The sequence below is a fragment of the Anolis carolinensis genome, chromosome 4, assembly GCF_035594765.1.
Source record: "Anolis carolinensis isolate JA03-04 chromosome 4, rAnoCar3.1.pri, whole genome shotgun sequence".
In the NCBI taxonomy this organism is placed as follows: domain Eukaryota; kingdom Metazoa; phylum Chordata; class Lepidosauria; order Squamata; family Dactyloidae; genus Anolis; species Anolis carolinensis.
The window spans coordinates 42,296,770-42,324,221 of record NC_085844.1 but is presented as its reverse complement, the minus strand read 5'-3'; the positions used below and the strand labels follow the sequence as shown (position 1 = coordinate 42,324,221).

At 41.7% G+C, this 27,452-nt stretch overlaps 1 protein-coding gene across 2 annotated transcripts; it reads left to right on the top strand.

Annotated features, from left to right (window-relative positions):
- Positions 1-20: 20 nt before the first annotated feature.
- On the top strand, positions 21-25,388 carry vxn (vexin). Of its 2 annotated transcripts, none has more exons than XM_008108532.3 (6): positions 21-331; positions 12,141-12,196; positions 18,417-18,570; positions 20,294-20,355; positions 22,372-22,457; positions 23,511-25,388. In XM_008108532.3, exons 1-6 carry the CDS (start codon positions 268-270, stop codon positions 23,695-23,697), a joined length of 609 nt encoding a protein of 202 aa, XP_008106739.1. In that variant the 5' UTR covers positions 21-267; the 3' UTR covers positions 23,698-25,388. The 2 variants fall into 2 exon arrangements, with proteins under 2 accessions (XP_008106739.1, XP_003219675.2); XM_003219627.4 differs by having other exon boundaries at positions 28-331; positions 22,369-22,457.
- Positions 25,389-27,452: the final 2,064 nt, after the last annotated feature.

Below are 27,452 nucleotides of genomic sequence, written 5' to 3'. Positions count from 1 at the left end.
CTATGCAAATAAAATGCTACCAGCGTGGCAGTAGTTTGAAGGAAGGGCAAAATCAAGCCCTAACGTGAGCAGAATTCATACAAAGGCAGACGGGGGTAGAAAATGTTGCAACGAAGAATATGGAATGAGATGAGATCACAGCATCAGTCTGTCCTTTGTGGACCTGGACAATGATCACAGAGCCAGATGGGATTAGTGAAACCTATTTACCAGAAGTTCAGAGCAGTTGCATGAAGCCGAAAGGCAGCCAGGAGAGAGAAGTGAAAAATGCACCAGATTTACAGCTGCAGTGATGAAAATCTAGAAGTCTTCACTGTGATTTCTTCCAAATGTGAGTACCCACCAAACAGAGCTATTGCTACCGAGGGAGGGCTGGAGTTTTTCCCCTGAATTGGCATGTTAGGAACAAGCCTTCAACACGATGCATTCAGAGGCACGCTCCCTGTGCTGTGCTTGCTGTGTTGTGATCCCTGATTTTCCCTCCACTCAGCAAAACTACAGACAGTCGCCAAGATACACAAACCGGAGGAAGTATTTCCCGAGCAAGAAACTATGTGCAGCCAGTGTGCCTAATTCCATGCAGCTTTGTTGCTGGACCACCCATATGACAATTAAGGTGACTGGACGTAATGTTAAGGATATGGAAGATGGGATCCCAAGCAATTATTTTGTCATATAAAGAAAATGCGGTTCTATTCAGTCATGGCCCACTAGATCAAAACAGAGACCGTTTTCAAATGCATGCTCTTTCTGGGACTGATTGTATACTTAACCTCAGCAGCAGTCTGTCACAGAGAGCACAAGTCAGGCAAAAATCAATACCCGTTCAGGAGAACAATAGTTTTTCAAAGGGAAATAGATTAAGCATGAGAAGCTCTTTGTAGAGAAAAATGCCATCTCCTATTTAGTTGACAACTCAGTTGTGCTTTCCAAAATTTATTATTATGATTTTTTAAATGTCAATAGCATTTTTCTTGACTTCCTGATAAGAGTATATTTACTGAAACGTATTTCCATTGTTCCATTGTTCTTTTTAAATTGTTGACTAATTTGCTTATTCTTTCATTGCTGACAAAGTGAAAAGAACAGCTCGACCACAAATCAAACTTCTACCCCATAGATACACCAAACCATTACTACCCAAGTTTATTGTCCAGCACTAATGTACCCATATAAAATTAATGCTAGGAACACATTCTCATCCGCTGTATCTTTGCTGATCACTATTCTACATCTACAGCTGGGCAGGGAAATTTGATTTGTTAAAAAACACAATTTAACAACAGTTCTGTAGTAAGGTCTTTTAACTCATTCATATAACAATGCCACCAAAATAATTCTCCAGGCCCAATGCAAACCAATGCTTTTAAGGATGGTATAAAAGATAGAAATTCAACAGATCAAAACTTTCATTGGCTAGAAGATAGCATGGTGGGAGAAGCTCTTAGCAGATGAATTTCTCTGTTCATGCAGCCAGAGGTGGGAAGTGTGTGAAAAGGTGACTGCAACTAATATAAATGAGAAACAGAAGATTTGAAACTCAATTTTCAGTGGGTGTGACTTAGGGAAGCAAACTGTAGTAGCTGAGGTCAGAGGACCTATTTGACAATTATTATCCCACAAACCTGGCTTTGCAAGGGGACTCAATTCCAGAAGACATTTCTTCTCCCCAGCTGCAAGGCAAGAGCCTATATGGCCAGCTCCACCATTAAACAGAATGAAGCCACCAGCCAAGGCAACTGATGCTGTGAAGAAAGAAATTGTGGCAGGATGTTGGAACACAGAGCAATGTGTGGCACACAGCCTGCTTTGTGCCAATGGAGCCAATCCATTCCCCAGCCATTTAATATCTATATGCAGAATTTGGGGAAATGGTAGGACAATAACCTTAAATTTTGCCTGAGACAGCGAAATGTCTTAAGATCACTCTCTCAACTTGGGACAAGATGACTGTATAGAGCAGTGGTTCTCAACTTGTGGGACCCCAGATGTTTTGGCCTGCAACTCCCAGAAATCCTAACAGCTTGTAAACTGGCTGGGATTTCTGGGAGTTATAGGCCCATAGGTTGAGAACCACTGGTATAGAAGATAGTTGGTATACAGAAGGGGTGTTTGTCTCAGTTCCTCAGCCCTATAGATGTCAAGCCACATCTGCTGAATCATAGTCATAGACTCATAGAATCATAGAGTTGGAAGAGAAGCAGGAAATCGCATTCAAAGCACCCCCCGACAGATGGCCATCCAGCCTCTGCTTAAAAGCCTCCAAAGAAGGAGTCTCCACCACAGTCTGGGGGAGAGAGTTCCAAAGCCGAACAGCCCTCACAGTGAGGAAGTTCTTCCTGATGTTCAGGTGGAATCTCCTTTCCTGTAGTTTGAAGCCATTGTTCTGCATCCTAGTCTTCAGGGCAGCAGCAAACAAGCTTGCTCCCTCCTCCCTATGACTTCCCCTCACATATTTGTACATGGCCATCATGTCTTCTCTCAGCTTTATCTTCTGCAGGCTAAACATGCCCAGCTCTTTAAGCCGCTCCTCATAGGGCTTGTTCTCCAGACCCTTGATCATTTTAATTGCTCTCCTCTGGACACATTCCAGTGTGTCAACATCGCCCTTAAATTGCAGTGCCCAGAATTGGACACAGTATCCAGGTATAGAATGCCTTCTCCTATGCACTTGTTAAAAACCTACTGTAGCAGACCAACCTTGAACTAGAGACTCTAGATTAATGACTTGTATAACGGTATTCAAAGAGATAGTTGCATAAGTCTGTTTTAGCATGAAAAGAAATTTCCAGTACAATTTTTTGTATGCTACATTGCACTTAATTGGAAATTGCAGCTGATGAAGTGGATTGTAGTCTTTAAAAGCCAGAATGTCTTTTTCTCAGTGTCAAAGGTGTTACTGGAATCGGTTTGGCTTTTTATATTAGTGTAGTACTACTCAGGGTGTAGAATCACTACATGGAGACTCATATATTATAAATCAAAATAATATGGTATAAACAGGAGTTCCCAAATTCCCAACTAGCTAATTTTATTGCATCTCCCAAATTTTTGAAATATGATGGCAGTTGCAGTTCAACAGCATCTGGAAAGCAAAAATTTACTAATCCTTGACTTGGGCAGGGATGTATGAAAATATTGCCCCAATTTAGATATTCAGATAGGACTGATAGGACAGAATCAGACCAAAAGGTATCTATTCCAACTTCCTATTACAGATTCAGCATTCCTTAGCCAGAATCCTGAAATCCAAAATACTGCAAAATTCCACATTGTCCACATAGGTGGCTGAGATGGGTCACACCTAACATAAAACTATGATGATTATGGCAGCTGAGGTCCTTCATCACATCATAGCCAACAAGAGATCCATGCCCAGAACTCACCTTTAATTCCAAGGAGCCACTCCAAAAGATGGAGGTCAATTATTATAATATTTATTTATACCCCGCTTTATCTCCCCCGAAGGGGACTCAATGCATCTCTGGGATTGGTTCAAGCATAATCCTGGAGCACGCCACTTGGGTACAGTGGAAATGTCCATCACTTGGAGTGGCTCCTTGACATTGTGGATTTCAGGGACACCTATAACCGTGGCTGTAGTACCATGATAGTGAATGTGCAGTATAGATGAATATGGAACAGTTACAGATCAGTAACTCAAGGTTACATTCATCTGAATAATTTTGACAAGTCATCATCAAAATTGCTGACCAGCACCATAAATTTATCATAACTGGTTGCCAGCCAGTTAGAACAGAAAAATGTTAAGAGACTCCCACTCTCCGTGGGTGTTTAATGATACAGGTCATTGTGTATAATGGTACCATGGTGGGTTTGTATCTTCACAAAAGTACTTTGTTCTATAGAAGACTTTTTACATTCTCAGAGACATTCAGGCCAAGGTGCTCCAAACAAATATTATCCTCTTTTATGTGTAGTAAGTGGCTTTCTCTCGCTGTAGACATACAACATTTCAGATGAAGGGATTACAATAGACAAAATGAAAATATGCCAGATGCCCATTTATAAGGCACTCATGGCCTTTTAATCTGGAGCATCTTTAATGTAAGTAAAATTGCCTTAGAAATGTGGGGATGTCAGGACCCAGGCAGCAGAGCACCAATAACCATGCACAGAGGCCAGAATCTATCTAATATCTTTATTAAAGAAATATGTAAAGTTAATAAAAGCAAGCGTATGAATTAGTCCAGGAGTAGACCTTTCAGGAAAGGTCAAAATTAGTCCAAAGAAGCAATGTCCAATATGAAATATTAAGGTCCAAAGTTGTAATCCAATAACCGAAACACTCACTTTGCCAGGCAAAGTGAGGGGAGATGACAAGGTCTTTTAGTCCATGAACTTGAACGAGGCTAGGAAGTAACTTGATTCTTGGAAAAACAAGGCTTGGATACAAGGCAGCAAGGAACGAGGAGCAAGGACAAGATCCGTGGTATTTACTTGGCAAAATCCGGGAAACAAGGCAAGGCTGGGTCTTGGAAAGCAAGGCAAAATCCGTGGAGGAACAAGGCTGGAAAACGAAGGCTTGAATCAGGAACAAAGGCTTGGAAGCGGAGTAGCTGTCCACACACACTACTCCAGTTGCTGACGAAATTGACTCCGCAAAATCCCTCCGGGAGCAAGGAACCTAAATAGGCCTTGTTTTCCCCACCAGAGAACACTTCTCTGGGGAACCAGAAACGAAAGTCAATCTCTGTGTCCAGATGTATGACTCCCTAAAATTTCTCATGGGAACAGGCTTTAATCATCTGAATGCTTTGCTGCTATTCTCAAACTCCTGCGATTAGCCTGTTGCACTCCCTTCTGCTGGAGAATGTAATTACGGCGCGAAAAAGGGGGAGAAAAAGGGGGAGAACTCGACTCCGGGCTTGTTTGGGAGATTTCTGGAAGACAAGCCTCCTGCAGGTGCAGAGGCTCAATTTCTGGCTGAAATGGTTCCCTTTCTGGCTGAAATGGAGGAAAACCCAAGTTCTCCTCTTCGTCAGTCACAACAGCACTAGGAATGGGACTACATGACCCATGAGTCATCACACTATCCCCCTCCTCAAGCCCCCTCTCAAACTGGGACTCTCTCCCCGAGGCGCGAGGCCGCGGTTTGGCGGGATAGGTCTGATGGAAGCGGCGGGTTAGATCAGGAGCATGAACCGTGGAAGCGTCTTCCCAAGAGCGCTCTTCGGGGCCAAAACCCACCCAGTCAATGAGATATTGTAGGCGGCGGCGGTGAAAGCGAGAATCCAAAATGTCCTGAACCTCGAACTCTTCTTCTCCGTCCACCAGAACAGGGGCGGGGGCCGGCCGGTCTGCATCAGGGCGCACACCATCCGCCGGAAGGAGCAGGGAGCGATGGAACACTGGATGAATGCGCATAGAGCGCGGAAGTTGGAGTTTGAAAGTCACGGGGTTAAGTTGCGCCACCACTGGATAGGGACCAATGAAACGGGCATCTAGCTTCCGGCAGGGACAGTGGGAGGGCAAAAAGCGAGTGGACAGAAGAACCCGGTCTCCTACCTTGATTTCGGGGCCCGGCTGGCGATGCTTGTCAGCGTGGCGTTTATAGTCCTCCTTGGCTTGGTCCAGTTGCTGGAGCAAAAGTTGCTGCGCTGCTGTGAGTTCCTGCAGCCAGTCCTCTGCTGCGGGAACTTCTGAGGTTTCAATGACAGGAGGAAAGAAACGTGGATGGAAGCCATAGTTTGCAAAGAACGGGGTTTCCTTAATTGAAGCCTGGACCCCATTATTGTAGGCAAACTCCGACAGTGGTAACAGGGAAGCCCAATTGTCCTGTTGGTAGTTTACATAACAGCGAAGGTACTGTTCCAAAGTGGCATTGGTGCGCTCAGTTTGCCCATCTGTTTGAGGATGATGAGCCGAAGATAAAAGAGAGTCTATGCCCAATAGTTTTTGTAGTGCCTTCCAGAAGCGAGAGGTGAATTGGGACCCACGGTCAGTGACCAAACTCTTGGGCAATCCATGCAATCTGAAAACATGTTGGAGAAATAGATCTGCAGTCTCTTTGGCCGTGGGAAGGCCTTCGCAGGGAATAAAATGGGCTAACTTGGTGAAAAGGTCCACCACCACTAGGATCGTGGTGAATCCACAGGAAGGTGGTAGATCAGTTATAAAATCCGCAGAGATTATTTCCCATGGGCGAGATGGGGTAGGAAGGGGATGCAGAAGCCCTGAGGGCTTTTCCCTTCTTGTCTTGGAGCGCTGGCATACTGGGCAGGTGTTGATATATTTTTCTACATCCTTGCGGATCTTGGGCCACCAGAAATCTCTTAGGATCAAATGCATAGTTTTGAATAGCCCGAAATGCCCTGCTGGCTTGCAGTCATGACACAAACGAAGTGCCTTTTCCCTACCCGGTCCTGGGGGGATGTAAACATGATTTCTATAGCAAAGCAGCCCATCCTTAAGCGAAAAGGGAAAATGTAGTCCTTGGCGAAGTTGGTCCTGCGCCCAGGCATCTGCTTGCTGACTAGCCCTGATTTCTTGAGCACAAAGGGGCCCTGGAGTAGAGGGAGTTGATTCAATGGGAGTGGATTTGGTGTTCCCCACTGTGAGCGTGGCAAAGTTCCCGGGTTGTAGCAGCTGGGACTCAAAGGTCTCCTTGCGTCCTGCAGCGTATTCCGGTTTCCGTGACAGAGCATCTGCTTGCTTGGTCTGGGCTGGGGTTACATAATGAATTTGGAAGTTAAAACGTTCAAAGAATAAAGCCCAGCGTTGTTGTCTCTGATTTAGCTTGCGGGCAGTTCTTAGATGCTCTAGATTCCGATGATCAGTATGGACTTCAATGGGAAATTTGGCCCCTTCTAACCAATGTCTCCAAGTTTCAAAGGCTGCCTTTATGGCCAATAGTTCCTTTTCCCAAATGGTGTAGTTTCTCTCTGGTGCGGTCAATTGACGGGAATAAAAGGCACAAGGATGAAGATGATCTCCCACTGGTTGTAGGAGTACAGCCCCAATTGCCACATCGGAGGCATCCGCCTGCACAACAAAAGGGGTTTCAGGATCTGGGTGCTGAAGGATTGGCTGGGACGTGAATAATTTCTTTAGTTGCTGGAACCCTTTCTCTGCTTGATCTGTCCAGCGGAAGGGCTGTTTCCCACGGATGCAGCTGGTGATTGGGTCAGACCAGCGGGCAAAATCTGGAATGAACTTGCGGTAATAGTTTGCGAACCCCAAGAATCGTTGCACCTCTTTTTTGTTGGTTGGCGCCCGCCATTCCAATACTGCTGAAACTTTTGCCGGGTCCATGGAGAGCCCTAGTGGCGAGACGCGGTACCCCAGGAAATCTACCTCCTGTAGATCAAAAGCACATTTTTCCAGCTTGGCATAAAGTCCATGATCCCGCAATCGTTGTAACACCATTCTGACGTGGTTCTCATGTTCTGATTGTGATCTAGAAAACACCAAAAAATCGTCCAGGTAGATGATCAAGAACCGATCTAGATAATCCTGAAAGATGTCATTGACAAAATGCTGGAACGTTGCGGGAGCTCCACATAATCCATAATTCATAACTCGGGACTCGAATAATCCGAATTTAGTCTGGAAGGCGGTCTTCCACTCGTCCCCTTCTCTGATGCGAACTAGATTATACGCTCCCCGAAGATCCAGCTTGGTGTAGACCTTGGCTCCTCGAAGTCGGTCTAGTAGGTCCGAGATTAAGGGCAGGGGATAGCTGTTCCGCTTAGTGATATTGTTCAATGCTCTATAGTCCACCACCAGTCGTAAGTCCCCTGACTTCTTTTTCACAAACATCACTGGGGAAGCGGCTGGGGATTGAGAGGGTCTGATGAATCCCTTGCGAAGGTTTGACTCTATGAACTCCCTGAGAGCTTCTTGCTCCGGTTCAGTCAGGGAGTAGAGATGTCCTCGCGGGATCGGGGCCCCCTCCACCAAGTCAATGGCACAGTCATAAGGTCTATGTGGGGGTAATCTCTCGGCCTCTTTTTCATTGAATACATCCCAATATTCTGAGTACTTCTTGGGCAAGGTGATAATGGGTTCAGTGTCTGTGGTATGGCAGATCTTAGCTACAAGGCAATGGTTTTGGCAATATTTTGAAGCAAACTGCAGTTCTCTGTTGGACCAGGAGATGCTTGGGTCGTGAAGTGTCAGCCATGGAATACCCAAAATCACAGGGAAATGGGGAACCTCGGTAACAAAGAAGGAAATCTCTTCCATATGTTCCCTTATCCACATTCTGGTGGGTTCCGACCACTGACTTACAGGACCCGTCTTGAGGGGGCGGCCATCGATGGCTTGCACCACACGGGCATTCTTGAAATCATGATATTGTAATCCCAGAGAGTCGGCATACTCTCTATCAATGAAATTGTTGGTGGCTCCGGAGTCTATCATGGCATGGATCATGACGGGTCCTTTTTTTGCTGACCACAAGGTGACCACTAGAAGGAACAGGACCCCGGTTGGCGGCTCTTGAGTGGGTTTTTTGACCGGGTTGGCGAGCCTCTCTACGCCCGGTCGCTGGCTTCCCCCGCCGGCTGTGCGCCAGCCGCCTCAGACGTCTTCGTCTCCGTGGAGGACGCCGCCGCCAGACGGGCGGCGGGCTTCCCTTTGGCTGGGCATTCTCTGGCGAAGTGGCCCCCGTTTCCGCAGTACCAACAGAGATTTAGGCGTTGGCGGCGTGCCTTCTCGGCGGCATCTAATCTGGGACGCACATTGCCCAACTGCATCGGCACCTCCTCGCTCCCTCTGGGGTATGGGGCTGGTGGCGGGGGTCTCCATACTGGGCGCGGCTGGACGCCGGTGGGAGCGGGAGGTTTCACCCCAGCTCTACCGCTCTGGCCTCGGACCCATTGTTTTCTGTTGGCAAGCATGACTTCAGCTCGTAAACATTGATCAATGAGTGCTTCAAGAGAGTGGGGAGGATCCACCTTGGAGATTTCTTCCAGCATCTCAATGTTGAGGCCCTCCCGAAATTGTCCTCTAAGGGCTACATCGTTCCATCCAGTGTTGTGGGCCAGCACTCGGAACTCGGCTATGTACTGGGACAAGGGTCTGTCCCCTTGGGAGAGGCGCCGGAGTTTGTGGCCGGCTGCCTCCAAATTGTCCTCGATTCCCCAGGTCTCCTTAAGGTGGTCCAGGAAGTGTTGCGCTGACCTTAGATGTGGGGAGGCTTGGTCGAACAGTGCCGTCGCCCAGTTGGCCGCTGGCCCGTCTAGGAGACTGTAAACCCACGCCACCTTGATGTCTTCTTGGGGAAACTCGGCAGCACGGGCCTCTAGATAAGCCTGGCATTGACGACGGAAAACATGAACCTTAGAAGCTTCTCCAGAAAACTTGGTTGGCAACGCCATGGCCGGGAGACGGATTCCGCGTTCCTTCAAACCCTTTATTTCCCCATCCTGCGCATTGAGCTTATCACGGATCCAGTCCACCTCATCCTTGTCGATGGTGTAGCTGATCGGTTGGCCTCCCGGCCCGGCTCCGGTAGACATTCTGGCCTAGGTTAATTGGTGCTTAGGGTGGCGGAGTCAAACTGTCAGGACCCAGGCAGCAGAGCACCAATAACCATGCACAGAGGCCAGAATCTATCTAATATCTTTATTAAAGAAATATGTAAAGTTAATAAAAGCAAGCGTATGAATTAGTCCAGGAGTAGACCTTTCAGGAAAGGTCAAAATTAGTCCAAAGAAGCAATGTCCAATATGAAATATTAAGGTCCAAAGTTGTAATCCAATAACCGAAACACTCACTTTGCCAGGCAAAGTGAGGGGAGATGACAAGGTCTTTTAGTCCATGAACTTGAACGAGGCTAGGAAGTAACTTGATTCTTGGAAAAACAAGGCTTGGATACAAGGCAGCAAGGAACGAGGAGCAAGGACAAGATCCGTGGTATTTACTTGGCAAAATCCGGGAAACAAGGCAAGGCTGGGTCTTGGAAAGCAAGGCAAAATCCGTGGAGGAACAAGGCTGGAAAACGAAGGCTTGAATCAGGAACAAAGGCTTGGAAGCGGAGTAGCTGTCCACACACACTACTCCAGTTGCTGACGAAATTGACTCCGCAAAATCCCTCCGGGAGCAAGGAACCTAAATAGGCCTTGTTTTCCCCACCAGAGAACACTTCTCTGGGGAACCAGAAACGAAAGTCAATCTCTGTGTCCAGATGTATGACTCCCTAAAATTTCTCATGGGAACAGGCTTTAATCATCTGAATGCTTTGCTGCTATTCTCAAACTCCTGCGATTAGCCTGTTGCACTCCCTTCTGCTGGAGAATGTAATTACGGCGCGAAAAAGGGGGAGAAAAAGGGGGAGAACTCGACTCCGGGCTTGTTTGGGAGATTTCTGGAAGACAAGCCTCCTGCAGGTGCAGAGGCTCAATTTCTGGCTGAAATGGTTCCCTTTCTGGCTGAAATGGAGGAAAACCCAAGTTCTCCTCTTCGTCAGTCACAACAGCACTAGGAATGGGACTACATGACCCATGAGTCATCACAGGGGAATATAAATAATTTTTCCAGCTTCTCCCTTTCCACTAAGGACACTAACAAATAGACTGCATAAAAAGAAGAGTAGCATATATGGGCCAACCAGATGGCCATTGGCTACTGCTAGGAGAAGCCCAGGGCAAACCATTGGTGTTTGGGTTTTAGTGCTTATATTCTATTACTTTAATAGAAAAGGTTTTGTTTGTATGTGCACGTTTTGTTTGTTTATTAATTCTTACATATTAACTATTGCTTACAGGACTGTTTAGCAATTTGTCATTATTTTATTGACATAACAGCATTAATTCTTCACGATGAAAACAATTATACTCATCAAAAATGTAAATTAACATTAGTTGTAATTTTCATCATAATTTACCAACAAAACTAGAAGAGCTGATGAATGATCCCACCAGCACCCCAGTCTGCGCTATTGGACTGTATCTCTTCTGTCCTGCATAACTTGTTGAAGCTGCTGAGAGTTGTAACCCAAAAAAGCTGGAGGGCCAGTGCAGTAGCACACATGCCACCCACATGGACCTCCTCCTATAAGAGACCATACCATAATATCGTAGCTAAAATATGAGAAAATTTGACAAAATCAGCAACCATAAAAATATAAAAATATAAATATAAAAATATATAGCAGCAATGAAAGCAACAGCATGTGCTTGCAGCACATGCAAACAAAACCACATGATTTAAATTGTCATTGTAACTCGGTAATAATGACCAGCACATATGTGCATTGGAAGATTAATAAGTACAGCAGCATAGAGTTTTAGCCTTGTAGGTATTTTGATACAGTACATGGAAGCTAAATCTGGGTTTACAAATAATGTTTTGTGGTTATATCACAACATAGGGATATTTTTATTTTCAAAAGTACTATTTTTCTGCTGAAAAACAGCACCTCTTTGATCATGTCACCCAGTGTGGTTCACACATTCCACATCCCTTGAAGTGCTACTGCTTATTGGTGTGTCGCAAATTCATTTTTATAATACAACTCCACAAAACATCTAGGATTTTTTGTGGTATTATTTGAAATGGTTGCAGCTCAGTACAAAATGCTGTTCTGAGATCTTTTGATGTAGGGTGGTATTGAAATGTAAGTAAGTGAATAAATATATAATAGCCCTTCAGGCAATTGAGTCTCAGAATGACTTCCAAACATCACCACTTATGAGGCCAGATAACATGGAGTATTCTAGACTCCATGTCTTCCATTCCTTCCATCTGTTTTTGGCTTCACCCTGGACTAGCTCCTGGTTTGAGCAGTATCTTCACAAAGAGCCTTATAGTGGGTTTATTATGCCAGTAGGTCCCTCTTCTTGTGTGGGCGAGCTTTAGTATACCTAGTAGAAGCAGCATTCCCATCTGTGTGCGATACAGCAGCCAGCTGTCATTTTAATGTAATTGAGTTCATATTCTCAGATACCATTGGAAATGTAAATGGTAGCTCCCATTTTCAGCCAAATGCTGCTAACTGGAATGCTTATGCAAAAGTATATTCCCTAAACTGTGCTGCTAAAACAGTGGGGCCACGGCTGCCTGGGGAATGCTGGGTACACTTACAGGACCTGCCTTGACAATAAAGGGAGTTTGAACAACTTCTGAACTTCCTGATGATCATGTTTTTATTTTTTGTTTTTTGTTTTTTGTAGCATGTAGCCCAGTTAGAAGAAAAACCAAAAGTGCACAATGCATCCTATCAAAAAAGGTAAGGAAACAGTTTTTCTGAATTGAAAATACGCATTTTGGCTGTTGTTGTGAACCTTCATTATCATATGACAATCCTAAATGGATTCATCATAGGCTTTTCTTAAGAAGATTTATTCAGAGAGGGCTTGTTATTGCCTTCCTCTGAGACTGGGAGAGTGAGACTTACCCAAGGCCAGCCATAACCTTAGCAGGAATTTAAACCCTATTGTCCCAGAGTGTTGGATGCATCTGTCCAGCCTTGAAACCACAGGAGTGGTTTCATTGCCTGCCTCCATCCTGCTCTGGTAGTAGGGTGGCCACCTTGACCTTGGTGGCCCTATCACCATCCATGCAGCAGCCACAGAGCTCTAAAGACCCCCAGGTCATCCTTGGACACTATTGCTGACACTGGCAGAGATGCCCACCCAACTTCCCTCTCCGGGTTTTGCAGGTGACTTTGCAAACACCAGCAATGGCACTAGGGATACCAAGGAATTCGCAGTATGAGTTGCAGTATGAACACTGCACAATAAAGGCCCAACCTTCGTGGGACAGATATATATTCCTTAGTATTTTTCCACTTTCAATCTGTTGTAAGGGACAGGCAATCACCTTGGACAAGGGGTGGTGCTCTTCTAATGGAAGTTGTATTACCCATGCTTCTATTTTGATTCATTGTTGAAAGGGAATGTTGCCTCGAACCCCACATTTCTTCAGTCACACCCCATTTGCTCCCTTCACCGCCTTTTTCCCATTGGCAAAGTCCCAATTCTGAAAAGAAGAGGACAGCATGGTGGCGTGTCAGTTGGCATGGTGTGGCAAGGATTGGTAGGAGGGTATAAGGCAACAAGTGTTTATTTTTGGCTTAGTGGCCCCCATCCATTCCAGGTAGGTGCCATCTCCCAGTCCCCATAGCATGGAGACCAGGGTAAGTGGGATGGCCATGGAACAGCAGGGCTATCTCCAATTCAGAACTGGCTCTATTGTTTACACTAGCCCAAAGTAAAGATCTGGAGCATTCCTCAACTTTTCCTAACTTTGCCCAACTTTGTTAAGTGGCCTTGTGCTGTGGTAGGGACAGGAAGGGCCCATGCATCATATGGATGCCACAAGATCAGTTCTTCTCCACCTTGAACTACAAGGAGAGGCACATAAGAAATAAAATTATTATTATTATTATTATTATTATTATTATTATTATTTTATTTTAAGACACAGCAAACAAGATAGGTAAAATATTATTAATAATAATAAAATTATTTTATATATTATTTATTAATTATTAATAATATTAATAATAAAATTATTAAAATTATTATTATTATTATTTTATTATGACACAGCAAACAAGATAGATATGCTGGATTTCATATCACAAGTCGAACACTTCCCAAGTGTCTAGGATTATTATTATTATTATTATTATTATTATTATTATTATTATTATTATTATTATTATTATTATTTAAGCAGAGGCTGGATGGCCATCTGTCGGGGGTGCTTTGAATGCAATTTCCTGCTTCTTGACAGGGGGTTGGACTGGATAGCCCATGAGGTCTCTTCCAACTCTATGATTCTAGGATTCTAGAATTATTATTATTATTATTATTATTATTATTATTATTATTATTATTATTATTATTATTTTCCACATTGATTTATAATCCCTGTGTAGATATGTCCCTAGTCCAGCAGTCAAACCACGAACTACACTGATTCTTAAAATGTACATTGGTGAGATCTTTATTGGGTCAATCAAAATGCACCAACAATTTTTGCTAGCTTTCAAAGTGTGTGTGTGTGTGTTTGCGTGTGTGTGTGTGTGCTTTTGGCAATCTCTAATTGACTTAATAAAGGTTTCTGTAATTCGTATTTTATTTAATGGTTAACAATATCGTTGATTAAAGAGGTTATCTCTGAACATACATATTCCAAGGCTGCAGTGTGAAACTAACACAAATATTTTCACATAGGAGACCCAATATGATTCATACCTAACATGCATGTTTGAGCCAAATTTATAAAACTTTTTCAAAATATTTGGGGCCATTTGTTTAAAACATGAGAAAACTCAGAACGATTTCATATTTTATGTTTAACATATCTGGCAAAAGCAAGAAGTATTTGGAATCTATGTAATTATTTTCAAATAGCTGAGCAAATTGTTCTATTGGGCTGAATCAATCTTACAAGGCGCTGTAATTTTAGGAATTTAAGATACTGATAAGGAAGTATCCAGGGTTAGGAGAAAGGATCCTAAATTTCCCCACCTTCAATTGTTGTACAACATGCCATTTTAAACAATTGCCTCATATAAAACATATTTTAAACAACAGTATATATAACAGCATGGGCAAACTTCGGTCCTCCAGGTGTTTTGGACTCCAACTCCCACAATTCCTAACCGTCAAAAACACTTAGAGGACCAAAGTTTGCTCATTCCTGATATATGCACATGCATGTACATATTTAAGTGAACATCACCAAAAAAAAGAGCCAAAACCCAAAGCTTTTTGTAAACACTCATTTTCAAAAGTTTTGTTTAATCTATTTCAGTTTTATAGGTAGCCCTCTGAGATCCAGGCTCTACTTGCAAACAATGCTGTTCAGTTGCTTTTTTAAGCTAACATATATGTAGTAAAAGCTTATGTGAAAGGGAGGCTCTGAAAATAAATGTTTTTTATATAATATAAAGCAGGAAAAATGTCAAACTTTCCACCTTTACCTGATGTTAACACGGGTAGTCTGCCTTAGATGACCTAAGGTCTCCCACCCTGATAATCTTAGTAAATGTGTTTGTTTAATCCCAGACAAGGCAAAAATAGCAAGCCTCCTGGAACCTTGCCAGAGTCTTTAACCGCAATAGTGCATTGAATGTGCCAGGATAGTGTTAAGTGCTGCTCGATCATATGACTGCCCCTGAGAATTAACCTCAGATGCCTTACTGTTAACTATTTCCTGATAGCAATTATGCACATAAACAATTTATCTGTGTGAATATTTATGGAGAAATTTCTCTGTGTTAATATTTATGGGGAAATCCTAATTAACTCCTGGCCACAAACCTGCCAGGCTCTTTGTGTTATCATGGTATTTACTTCACCTGTGGTGTGTTCTTTTAAAGAAACACTATGTGGACTTAAATGACACTTATGAATACATTTTAATACATATGAAGTTCTGTTTGATTGAGCATTAGAAAATGTCCAATAATGTGAATATTCATTTTTTTCACTATGCCCAAAATAGTAACCATGGAGATTTTGTTCAATAGGTTGCTTTGCTTTATTTTTTGCTGTGCATGTATGGTTAGAGCACAACATTCCTAATTTCCTACTCCTACAACTAGTCTCTCAATCATATTCTTACTGTTTACTTGTTTTCAAAGTGTAATACAAAAACAACAAATGAAGGTGTTTTGCAATGCAATTTCTTTGTAGTTCCCCTTCACAAGAGGAACGAATTATCCCAACAAACAGCTGCTGGAAGAACTCAAAAAGGAATCAAACCTCTCAAGAGTTGCTTGCTAATTTGGGTGATGCTGCCATTCATCTGAATAATAGCCAAACTCACATTAGCTTTTCTGACACAATTAGAAAAGAAAAGTGATTTAAAGATAATCCTAGCGATTTGCCTTGCCTGCTCATAATGACCTAGGGAAGCCTCCAATCTTGTTTGAGTCTAAATGGTGCTACTCTTAGCTTGGTTTCCTGACCTACATAAGTCATCTGACTTATTACAGCAGTGGTTTTAGTCCCTCATATAAGAAAATAAATCTGGCCTCATTCTTCTTTCTAAGAAAGAGTACTGCTAGGAAATAGAGCAAACGTGGATGAATGAATAGTGCAGCAGCAGCCATTCCAATGGTTAAAATCTGGTACACATTTACCTAGGAGTAAGCATTAACAAAGATGAAGTACTTTAGCCACAAAATGAGAAGACAGGCAACTTGGAGAAGATAATGATGCTGGGGAAAATGGAAGGAAAAAGGAAGAGGGGCCGACCAAGGGCAAGATGGATGGATGGCATCCTTGAAGTGACTGGCATGATCTTGAAGGATCTGGGGGTGGCGATGGCAGACAGGGAGCTCAGGCGTTGGCTGGTCCATGAGGTCGCGGAGAGTCGGAAGCGACTGAACAAATAAACAACAACAAGCATCAACTCAGTGGTTTCCTCTGAGCATAATATATAAACAATTGCATCATTACAATAAATAGAACAATTGCTCTGCAGAAAAAAATACTCTCTGTTAAAACCATGTGACGGTACTTTCAGTTCTTTTATTTTATAATGCAAGAGGACAGCAGTAAAAAAATTTACGGTGTTTTCATAACTGCAGGTTACTTGTAGAAGAGATTGAAAACTATCCCACCAGGCTCCTCTCCCACTAAAATAGTAATCTTTTACATACAAAAAGCACTTCTTCTCTTTCCAAATGCAGCTTTGGAATCTTTCCTGCAGTCTTCATTTGCTAAAAGCATATCACAAACAGCATTTGAGACACCCTGCCCAATACTGTCCCTTTTCCTAGTTTGGCACATACGTGCATACATGCACACAGATGCCTCTCCACAGAAACATAGAATGAAATGAAAACAATCCTACATTTAAAGAGGCCTTTTTTTTTTAGAGGGGGGGGTCAGCTTCCTGATCCAGGATATACTAAATTAATTGCCTGCAGATTAATCACTACTTTAGCTGCTGGCATTTATTTGCCAGTGATTAATCAAATCTAGAAGTAAGCAATAAGAATAGCAAAAAAGATTAAACTGTAAAGGGTCACTTACTTCTTCAGGCATTTTATGTTGGTGTGCCTTATCTATGTTGCAGCTCACCTCAAGCTGTGAAGAGAGGTGGGTGACAAATTATTATTATTATTATTATTATTATTATTATTATTATTATTATTATTGTTACTATTGACACAAAGACAGAGTATGACACAGCAAACGAGATATATATGCTGGATTTCATATCACAAAATCACAAATAATAATAATAATAATTATTATTATTATTATTATTATTTAATGTGTGAAAGCGAGTCTGGGAACTTGAATGCTCAGCTGCAGGAGCATGGGCAGTGAGCAAAGTTTTGTCTTTGGATGAATAATTCCCAGTTTGGGAAAAGGGAACAGAATTTGACAAGGGATTTTTCCATAAAGAAAAAAGTTCAAAAGTAAAAGGAAATCCAATGGAAATGGTCACTTCTTCTCATTTAGTAAGCAAAATACACCTAGGCTATAGCCAATCTTAGCATTAAAGCAGAATTGAATAATTGCAAACGGTAGCAGAACAGTACCAGGAAAGGAGATATTTCACAAAGGTTTTGCCTTAGTGAAAAGAAAAACTTTCCAAACAGTTCTTACCTGGAGAACAGAAAAGGGCCAATGTCATATGACAAGTCTGACCAAAATATACAATTATTTTGCTCCGATTGCAATTTATTGCCCTGTGTGATAAAGTCTTGTGAGAAGTACCAATTCTCATGCCCACCAACCTTTTCTGTTTACTAAATTTCATGGGGATTCTTTTAAGTCCATGTTATTCTACCTCATCTTGTCACTTCTTCCACCTTTTTTCTTAATGGAGAAAAACTGTGGAGATGGAATAGCTACACAATGCCTTCAGGTGCTGACCACGAGATCGAAGTTTATTTAACAGAAAATTTCCTAAATGTGGAAAATCTTTTCAGCTCAAGGACCGAATTCAATTTCACTGAACTTCTTGGGAATATATTCTAGTGATGAGGAAGGTAAAAGACCAAAAATACAAGCCTATTGTAGCTTAAAGGTCTTATTGTCACTATCTATGGCTCAATATTTAGAATAATTAAATAACTGAGGAACTACCTAATTTTGATATCTTGAGGAAAAGAATATTATTATTTGAGGAATCCCACATGGCCATATTGGTAGGTTCAAATTTTGCCCCAGGGCCTGAGATTCCCCAAACCTAAATCTGCATCTGACACATAAGAGCTGCAATCCAACATAACACATGATGTGTAACCAAATGCACAATGCCCAACCACAATACATAATGTACAAGTGCAACCTGAAAAAACAAGGCATAGATTAAGAGTCTGTGGGCACAACTTCATTTTCACCACTATAAGCAGTTGATGTCCATAATGGCATAACAATGACTTTTTGAACCTGAAGGCATAGCATGTGTTAAGCAAGATGTCCTTAATTCTCTCCAGTATTTCATGAAACAATTTAATCATCTTCCCATAGGTGGTGACACTATCTGACTACCATCCTTCAAGGACAGAGGAGCTGCCGTCACATCAAGTCTTCTGCAAAGATGAAGGTGGGCAAGATTTCAGCCATCTGCCGAAGAGACAGCAAACATCTTTCTCCAGTCCTACAAAGTGCACTACAACACACAGTAAGTCCCAGCTAATTCTTCATTCAAATCACAGACTTATTAATTGTCTGGAAGGGTACCCCTATTTTTTTTCAGTGTCAGGAGCAACTTGAGAAACCGCGTCACTTCTGGTGTGAGAAAATTGGCCGTCTTCAAAGATGTTGCCCAGGGGATGCCCAAATGTTTTGATGTTTTACCATCCTTGTGGGAGGCTTCTCTCATGTTCCCACATGGGGAGCTGGAGCTGACAGAGGGAGCTCATCCGTGCTCTCCCTGGATTTAAACTGGCAACCTTCAGGTCAGCAGCCCACCCTTCAGGTCAGCAGTCCTGCTGGCACAAGGGTTTAGCCCATTGCTCCACCGGGGGCTATTAAACTCTAACAATAAAAATTGGCTTTTGGACAACCAGCCCAACACATTTGCTATAGTCTGAGTTAACCAACACTTTGTGACTGAGCAACTTTTCATGTGCATGAAGCATTTCTGTATGAAAAGATCCATGTTAACCATGGGCTGGGCTGTAGCACAGCTTGTAAATCACCAGCAGTAATAGGATCTACCAACCGAAAGGTGGCCAGTTTGAAGCCCAGTCAGGGTGAGCACCTGGCCGTCAAGCCCAGCTTACTGTTTACCTAAGAAAACAGCTTAGAGCTGTAAGTAGAGAAATTAGGTATTGCAAATTGCGGGGGGGGGGGGGGGGGGGTATTTTACAACACCATAAAGAACAAGATCAGAAATGAGGTGACCCAAAAGAAGGTGGAAGGAGGAAGCCCTGATGGCTCTTCGTCATAGAGAATGGAGTAACAGCACGTCCCTGTGACTGAATCCGAGCTCAAACTCCAAGGCATCAAAAACTGGACTTCAAGACAACTTTCTGTCTGTTCTATTCTGTCCTGTCTGTCCAAATAGCATTGAATGTTTGCCGTGTATGTGTACTGTGATCCACCCTGAGTCCCCTTGGGGAGATAGGGCGGAATATAAATAAAATGTTATTATGTTGTTGTTATTATTATGAAATGTCTTTATAGGTTGTTTTTAAAAAGTTCTCATGAAATTAAATAGATAGTTATAGTGGCATAGGAAGGTTACTATTCTACAACAGAGCTTGGAATACATGCTGGTTGGGGATTCTGGCAGTAGTAATCCAATAAAGTAACTTTTCCATGCTTTGGCCTACCTAAACAATGCTTAATCACCATATTGCCCATTTTAATCAAAACGGAGGACTCTTCCTCTATAGGAAAGTTGTGAGAAAATGCTGGAAAAATATATAATGCGTAAACATGTGTCTACAATGCAGAATACATACAATATGGAAATCACTTGTTATCTCCTTCAAAAAGAAACCACTTTTATTGAGTAGATCACACCATCAAAATGCATTCATTATTGATATAACTTGTCTTTGAAACACTGATTGGACACTCACAAGGAAAAACACAAGAAAGCAACATCTGCCCACTTGGCCGATGTTTCCCTTCAAAAGTAATTTAGAGTTAAACCCAATTTAATTTGCAACTTGAGAAGCCCATAAAATAAATGAAACTATTTAGTCAGATTGATTTCGACTGATTTATTCTAAAGTGGACTTTTTGATTTATCCCTCTGATCTCTCATTTCACAAACACACAAGAATGAACCAGATGGCGTTAGTAGCTCCATTACACTTCTCTATACAATGCTATGCAATTTATACCAAAAAAGTATTAATAATTACATTTCTCCTTTGCATTGTGCATTGCAGCTGGAATAACTAAACAACGGTCATTCTGCTGTAGCAATAGTCAATCAGATACAAAGACTTCGGTGAGTAAAGCAATATATATCTATAAGATATGAGTCACAATTGTTACACAGACTCATGTGTTTGAGTTCAAATTCATTTAAAATCCTTAATCTTTTTCAAATGACATTTTTGTGCTTGGCTTGATTGGATCTTCCTTCCAGTGCAGATAACAAGAAGAGAAGGGAACATCAAGAGATAAAACCATAGGGATCCAAAGATCAAGACAGAAGCTGTAGAAACAAATCTAATGAAAATCTTGGCCAACAATACAAGCGTTATCTCACTTTGACTTCCTTTCTACAATGAGTGCCAGAATAGCAGTTAAAGGAGGTCTTCTCACGCTGATGTTGTCCTGTTTTGAAGGAGACTGATTTACCATTCTTCCTCCTCTGAGCAGACTCTGTATCTTCTGAAAGATTATTTTGGAAGATTCTTCAGAGTAGCACAAAAGGTGGAAATAAAGAATATTATCACATTTCTAATCCACCTTTCAATCAAAATGTGTTTCAGCACCTCAACACTCCATCAAAAGATGCTTTGGAACACAAGCTATTTTGGACTCTATTATACAAAGAACAGAAGGGGAGTTGGCAAATAAGCATTGATTCTGGGTTGCTATGAGTTTTCTGGGCTGTATGGCCATGTTCCAGAAGTATTCTCTCCTGACATTTCACCCACATCTATGACAGGCATCCTCAGAGGTTGTGAGGTCTGTTGGAAACTGGGCAAGTAAGGTTTATTTATCTGTGGAAAGTCCAGGGTGGGAGAAAGAACTCTTGTCTCTTTGAGGCAAGTGTGAACATTGCAATTGGCTGTCTTTATTAGCATGGAATGGCCTTGCAGCTTCAAAGCTTGATCACTTCCTGCACAGGGAATCCTTTCTTGGGAGGTGAAATCCACAAGCATGTGGATAATTTTAACAGAAAGGAGGAAACCATGAAAATGAAAAAATCTGGCTACCAATATTTATTTAAAAGCTCTAGAATGAGGACAGTAAAAAAAGAACAGCACTCAAAAAGACAGAAAACAATCAGGGCCAGCTAAAACCTCCCAACAAAGGATTCCCCCAGGCAGGAAGCAGTTAAACCTCGAAGCTGCAAGGCTATTCAATACTAATCAAGGAGGTCAATTGCAACATTCACACTTGCCTCCAACAGACAAGAGTTCTTTCTCCCACCCTGGACCTTCCACAGATATGTAAACCCCGCTTGCCTAGTTTCCAACAGATCTCACAACCTCTGAGGATGCCTGCTATAGATGTGGGCAAAACATCTGGAGAGAATGCTTCTGGGACATGGCCGTACCGCCCAGAAAACTCATAACAACCTAGTGATTCCGCCCATGAGAGCCTTTGACAAAGCACTGATTCATTGTGCAAAAGGCAACACAAAATGCTTTTTGGCACACAAAAATATTTTATTAAAGTTCTAACAAAAAGTTCATCCAAAAATGTGGAAAACACTGTAACCTTGCTCAATGGGCAAAAACAATTTTGGATATTTTTGTTCTTGAATGTAGTAATGAAATAAATGAAGATTTACATCCATAAAGGCCCTATATCCATAGATTGATCATTCTGAATCCAACCTATTGGGTCTATAATTACAATAATTGTATTAAATAATAACAGTCTTGACAAAGTCAACTAGAGTAAACCCACTGAATCAATGGGAAATTGGCCATTTAGCATTTATATAAACTGGCACTGTAATTAGAATGGACAACTGGATTTGTTCACACCAGATGTATAGAAAAAATATATTCTCACAGCCTCCTGACACCACACATTATGGCTTTTGCTTATTTTATTAACTTTTTTAAAAAATCCCACTTGCTTTATAAAATAATTCAAGTCCATTAACATACTAATTACAATAAATCTAAAGTACATAGCTCAGATCTAAAGCATCAGGCGTCAATGTTCTTTCTTCTCCTGGAAAGCCAGCAGCCTTGTTTGTTTTGTGTGTTTAACTGGGTCTGGTTATGGCCGCTGTATGTCAATTACTAACATTTTGAATTCTCATATGATTTAGCAGCCTCAGGCATCCCCAATAACAAATCACATTGCAAAACGGATCACAGCCACAGAACCAGCAACAAAGAATGGCATTTTTGCAGAACAGTAAGTTTCTTTTCCTTATACATTCCTCCACTCTTGTTGCAGTTACTATTTAGACAACATATGGTTGCCTAACAAAAGATTAAAACTGAGAATCATTAATATAGAAAGAAAGATGTAAAACTGCAAATAAATAACATCTATTTTACTTATTTTTGCAGGCCATAGCTCAATTTTAGAGCACTCATCTGTCTACAAAAGTTTCAGAATAAATCACAGAAATCTCTAGCTAGGGCTGAGAAGGGCTCTAGACTTGAAACCCAGAGAATATTTTTTTTCTATCACAGGATATGAAGAGAAACACTATTTTGGAATAAAGCCAATGTGTTTCAGACCGATTTTAATTTAATGCCCTTCATTAGAATAATAGTAGCTAAAAATGTATTTCCTAAACACTATAACTATCTACCAATTATTTGGTATCTGAAAGAAACCTCTTAAACACTGTGTTAACAACAACAACAACCACAACCACCACCAAACAACATAGAATCAGGTTAGGGAACTGACAGTTTGCAAGATTTCAGCAGATCTTCCTATCAGTGCTGCTGAAAACTCACTTCCATCCCACAATAATAAAGACCTGGAAAAGTTTTCTGTTATACTCAAGCTAAATGCTGCATGAAGAAAGTGGTGTATTGTTTATTCTTGTACTGGAAAATGCATGTGCATCACTTATGGGGCCTGGTCCATACTGACTCTGCAAATGGATTTACGTAGCTCTTCTCACTGAATGTGATCCAGTTGAAAAGGGGTTTCTTGTATCCATAAAGGATGTATTTAGAATGATCATAGAATCATAGAATCATAGAATAGTAGAGTTGGAAGAGACCTCATGGGCCATCCAGTCCAACCCCCTGCCAAGATGTTTTCTATTTTTTTAAAAAATATCTAATATTTCATCAGAATATGACTTGTAAAATAAGTCATATTTGGCGGGGGTGGGGTGGGGGTGGTACTTGTCATTTTACTAGATCATTTGCTAAACTTGGAAATATGCTGTAATTATTTTAGAGGAACTTTGAAATGTTGAACCTGTCCAACTTTCACCTTCAGGCATGGAAAGCCCACTCGAAAAAATACTGAAGACAACATCAGTGCAGTTCAAGGCAGTGAGGCCTCTTTACCCTTGACAGGCGGCACTTTGTATGGCACGCCCAGCCTCCTGAGAAAAATATGGATGAAGCATAAAAAGAAATCAGAGTATCTGGGGGCCACCAATGGTGCCTTTGAAGCCGACTGACAAGCCTCAGCATTGCTCTTTGACAAAGGACTAAATGCTGTTATGTTTATCTGCTAACTAATGCTGTGCCCACCACACTTTTCAAAGGAAATAATTATTGCTGAATTTACAGGGAAGATAACAAAAAGGACTGCAAGCTATGCAAACGACTTAGTTCATGTTTTTCTTTTATACATATTTCTGATTGCTGATTTGAATGTGTAAGCAGACATCATCCCAATATTTTTGCTTCTCTTCTGATTGACCTGGGTTAATTAAAAGAATGCTTAGATAGTTACTGTAATCCCACCAAATCTCAGTTTGTGTGCCATTTCAAGTAACCAAGCAAAATGATTGTGCAGGTCTACTCCTGAAAATGATATAGCCAAGTCAGCAGTTTTCTCACTTACTTTCCAAGGAAATCTTTCAATTTGAGCTAATTTGGCTGAGGAACCCTTGAGAATTACAGAGGATTCTTTGATGTGCTCTAATCCTGGTTCTCAAGCTTTGAGTCTTTCATCCCTTATGGATTTCAGATTCAGCCCCATCTACACTTCTGTGTAATGCAGTTTCATAATGGAGTTTAAACTCATATAATGCAGTTGAATGCAATTAAACTGCATTATGAAACTGCATTAAATGGCAGTGTAGTTAGCTCCACTTCTGTTGAGAGATTCTGGGAGCTGATATCTAAAATACCCCAAAGACCAAAGTTTAAGAGACACTTTTTCAGAGTACAAAATTTTAGTACATCTGAGGCAGCAATCAGAACTCAATTGTTGATTTGTAACTAGTTTGGTAGGAATCAAAGATACAGCCAAGTTGATCTGGCTCAGTAAGAAAAGGGATCTTGTAACATGCATCTAATGAAGCAGACTGTGTCTACAAAACCTCATTCTACCAACTTCTTTCTCTCAGTTAGTCCCAAAAGTGTTACAAGATCCCTTTGCATAGTAATTGCACTGTATACTTTGACACAGAATCCCACAACCTGGTTCCTTGCAAATACGTTGAACTGAGGCTCCCATTACGATGGTATTCAGTCATGCTTGCTGGGGAGGTACATTTCAACACATTTGAAAAGCACCAAGTGCAGAAAAACCCAGAGCATGAGGCCACTAATGCAATTGTGAATGGTATCTCAGCCATGATAATGTTTCTGCAAAGCACTTCTTCTTTACCACTCCCATCTTCTTATCAATGAAACTGGATTATATGACCATATAGACTCAAGTAATCCAGTGAAGAGCAAATAACCTGGATTCAGAAACTGGATTATATGGCAGCATAAATCCAGCCTGGTTTTAAACAAAGACAGTAAAATCTCATCATGGATGAATTCAAGTGTTCTCATGTCTGCTGAAACTCTCTGCTGCCAGAAATCTTTATTAATATTTGTGTTTAAGAACATTATGTCAATGTCTAGTTAGTTGGCAAGCCTTGTGCATTCATACATTCCTACCTTAGATTTTTGGATACAATTATATAATAGCTTTAAGCAGAATAAAGGAGAGTGAGGATATGTGACTGCGTATTCTACCTGACAATTCTTGTATTTTAAAACACTTCTAATTTATTTAATTTATATGTCAGCTATGACAGAATTACAAAAAAGTGTTGATTTAATTTATATCCCTTAACATTGCTGGAAGTCTTTATGTGTAGCAAGTACTTGTTGGATTATTCCAAATAAAGTGTGTCCTTTATACACAGTTCTGTGGACCTACTTACTGTCGGTAAAGGTAATGGGTGAGGAGGAAGAGCTATTCTGTATGAATTTAGAAGGAATTGTTGTTTTATTGGGAATGGATACAGATTTAGGCCTCTACAGCCGATCAAGTGTGGGCAAGGGCAACTTCTAATGGTCTGAAGGCTCACATTTGGTCCCAAGAAATAGACCAGGATGGGACTGGGCTGGACTGTTTTAATAGAAAACCAGTTTCTACAACCTCCAAGATTGGAGGTTGTGCCAGAAGTTGGCAATGGATGTTTTAGAGGGCTCGTGGGCAAAGTCTTACTCCCCTACCGTCTAGAGCAGGCATGCGCAAAAATTTTTGTCTTGGGGCCCGACAAGGAGGTCTGGGCTAGAAGGGAGGGGGCCTGGGAGGAGGAGGGTCCGGAAAAGGGTGGGGCCAGGAAGGGGCAGGGCAAGGGCTGGGTTCTCCTCAGGTTGTCCTCCCAGCATAAGGATGGAGCTGCTCACCCGATCCTTATGCCGGGATGATAGCGGGACATGCGGCGACTGTCCCGATCCTCTCCCCCAGATCCCCTTCCCCATCCTCCTCCCCAATCCTTGGGTTGTCCTCTTGGCATTATGCCAGGAGGAGGGCGAGACAGGTGGTGATTAAGAGTACTCTGGAGGGCTCTCAGCCACTTCTTCAAGCCATCCTCCCAGCCATAAAGATGGGACCGCTCACACCGTCCTTATGCTGGGAAGAGGTTGAGACACACAGTGGCTGAGAGCACCCCAGGGAGCTTTCAGCTGTTGTGTGCCTTCCTCCCCCATCTTTTTGGCATAAGGACGTGGCGGGCCACCATGTTCTTATGCCAAGAGGACAGAAAAATGAGGAGGGCCTGAGGTAAACATCCAGCCCCCGGGCCTTAGTTTGCCCATGCCTGGTCTAGAGGAAACCAATTTTCTTGGTAGGAAACTTCTCAAAAAATGCTATGCAGCAGCAGGTAGGATCAGCTTGTAAAATGAGGTGAACTGGGGAAAGAAAGCAGATGAGATGGCTAATGTCAAGCAATAAGATATTCTGTAAATTGAGGGCAGAAGTTGGATGTAGTCCATTATATTTTAATCTCAGTTTTGGATAGATACGATGTGACATAGGTTTTCATGGAATAAAGCTGACAATAGAACTGCTGCTGCTGGAAATGGAGGACTAAATCTAATTGTTCGTTGGTTGGAGAAAACTGGTGGGTTACTCCAACTAGATAAAACCCACCAGATCAATAGAACCTAGATAGGTATTGATTCATGATATCTGCATTGATACTATGAGTCTACACTAATTGGGATGAACAGGAAATTGATAAAAAAAAGTATTTAAATCAGAATATTTGTATCAAACCCATATAAGAAGAAAAATCTTCAGACTTCCCATCACCCAAATTCATAGTATAGAAAATATCCCAATCCATGATGATAGCCACCATCTTGTACCAGAAAAACATGATCATGACATAGGAATATCTGGGTTTTTTTGTCATGTCAGAGGCGAATTGAGAATATACTGCAAGTTGCTTCTGGTGTAAAAAAATTGGCTGTCTACAGAGATGTTGCCCAGGGGATGCCCGGATGTGTTACCATCCTGTGGGAAACTTGATGGAGTGAGTCTTACTTCTGGCCCAGTCACCATTCTAGGTTTCTCTTGAAATCATTTTGTATGCAATGTTTGCCATTTGTGATTATAGGACAAAGGGGAAGAAGAAGGAAGCATGGATTTTGCCAACTAATAGAGAGGGGCATCAAATCTGGCAAGAGACCAGAATAATTAAACACCATTCCTCTAGAATAAAGCTTAATTCCTTTTGAGATAGCTGGAGGGTGTATGATATAAGAACTACATTTCACCTGCCTGGCAGCTGTCATATTGTTCCAATAAAGCAATCATGGGTAAATTCTTGTTTCCAGTTGAGTTGAAAAATACAAAATAATCTTTTTGTAGTTCTGAAGGACAATTATCCATTTGAGGCACTAAAGAACTTCACCTGCAGCTGATAATGAATACTGTGCTTGAACAAACAAAACTCCACAAAAGTTATGTAGTATT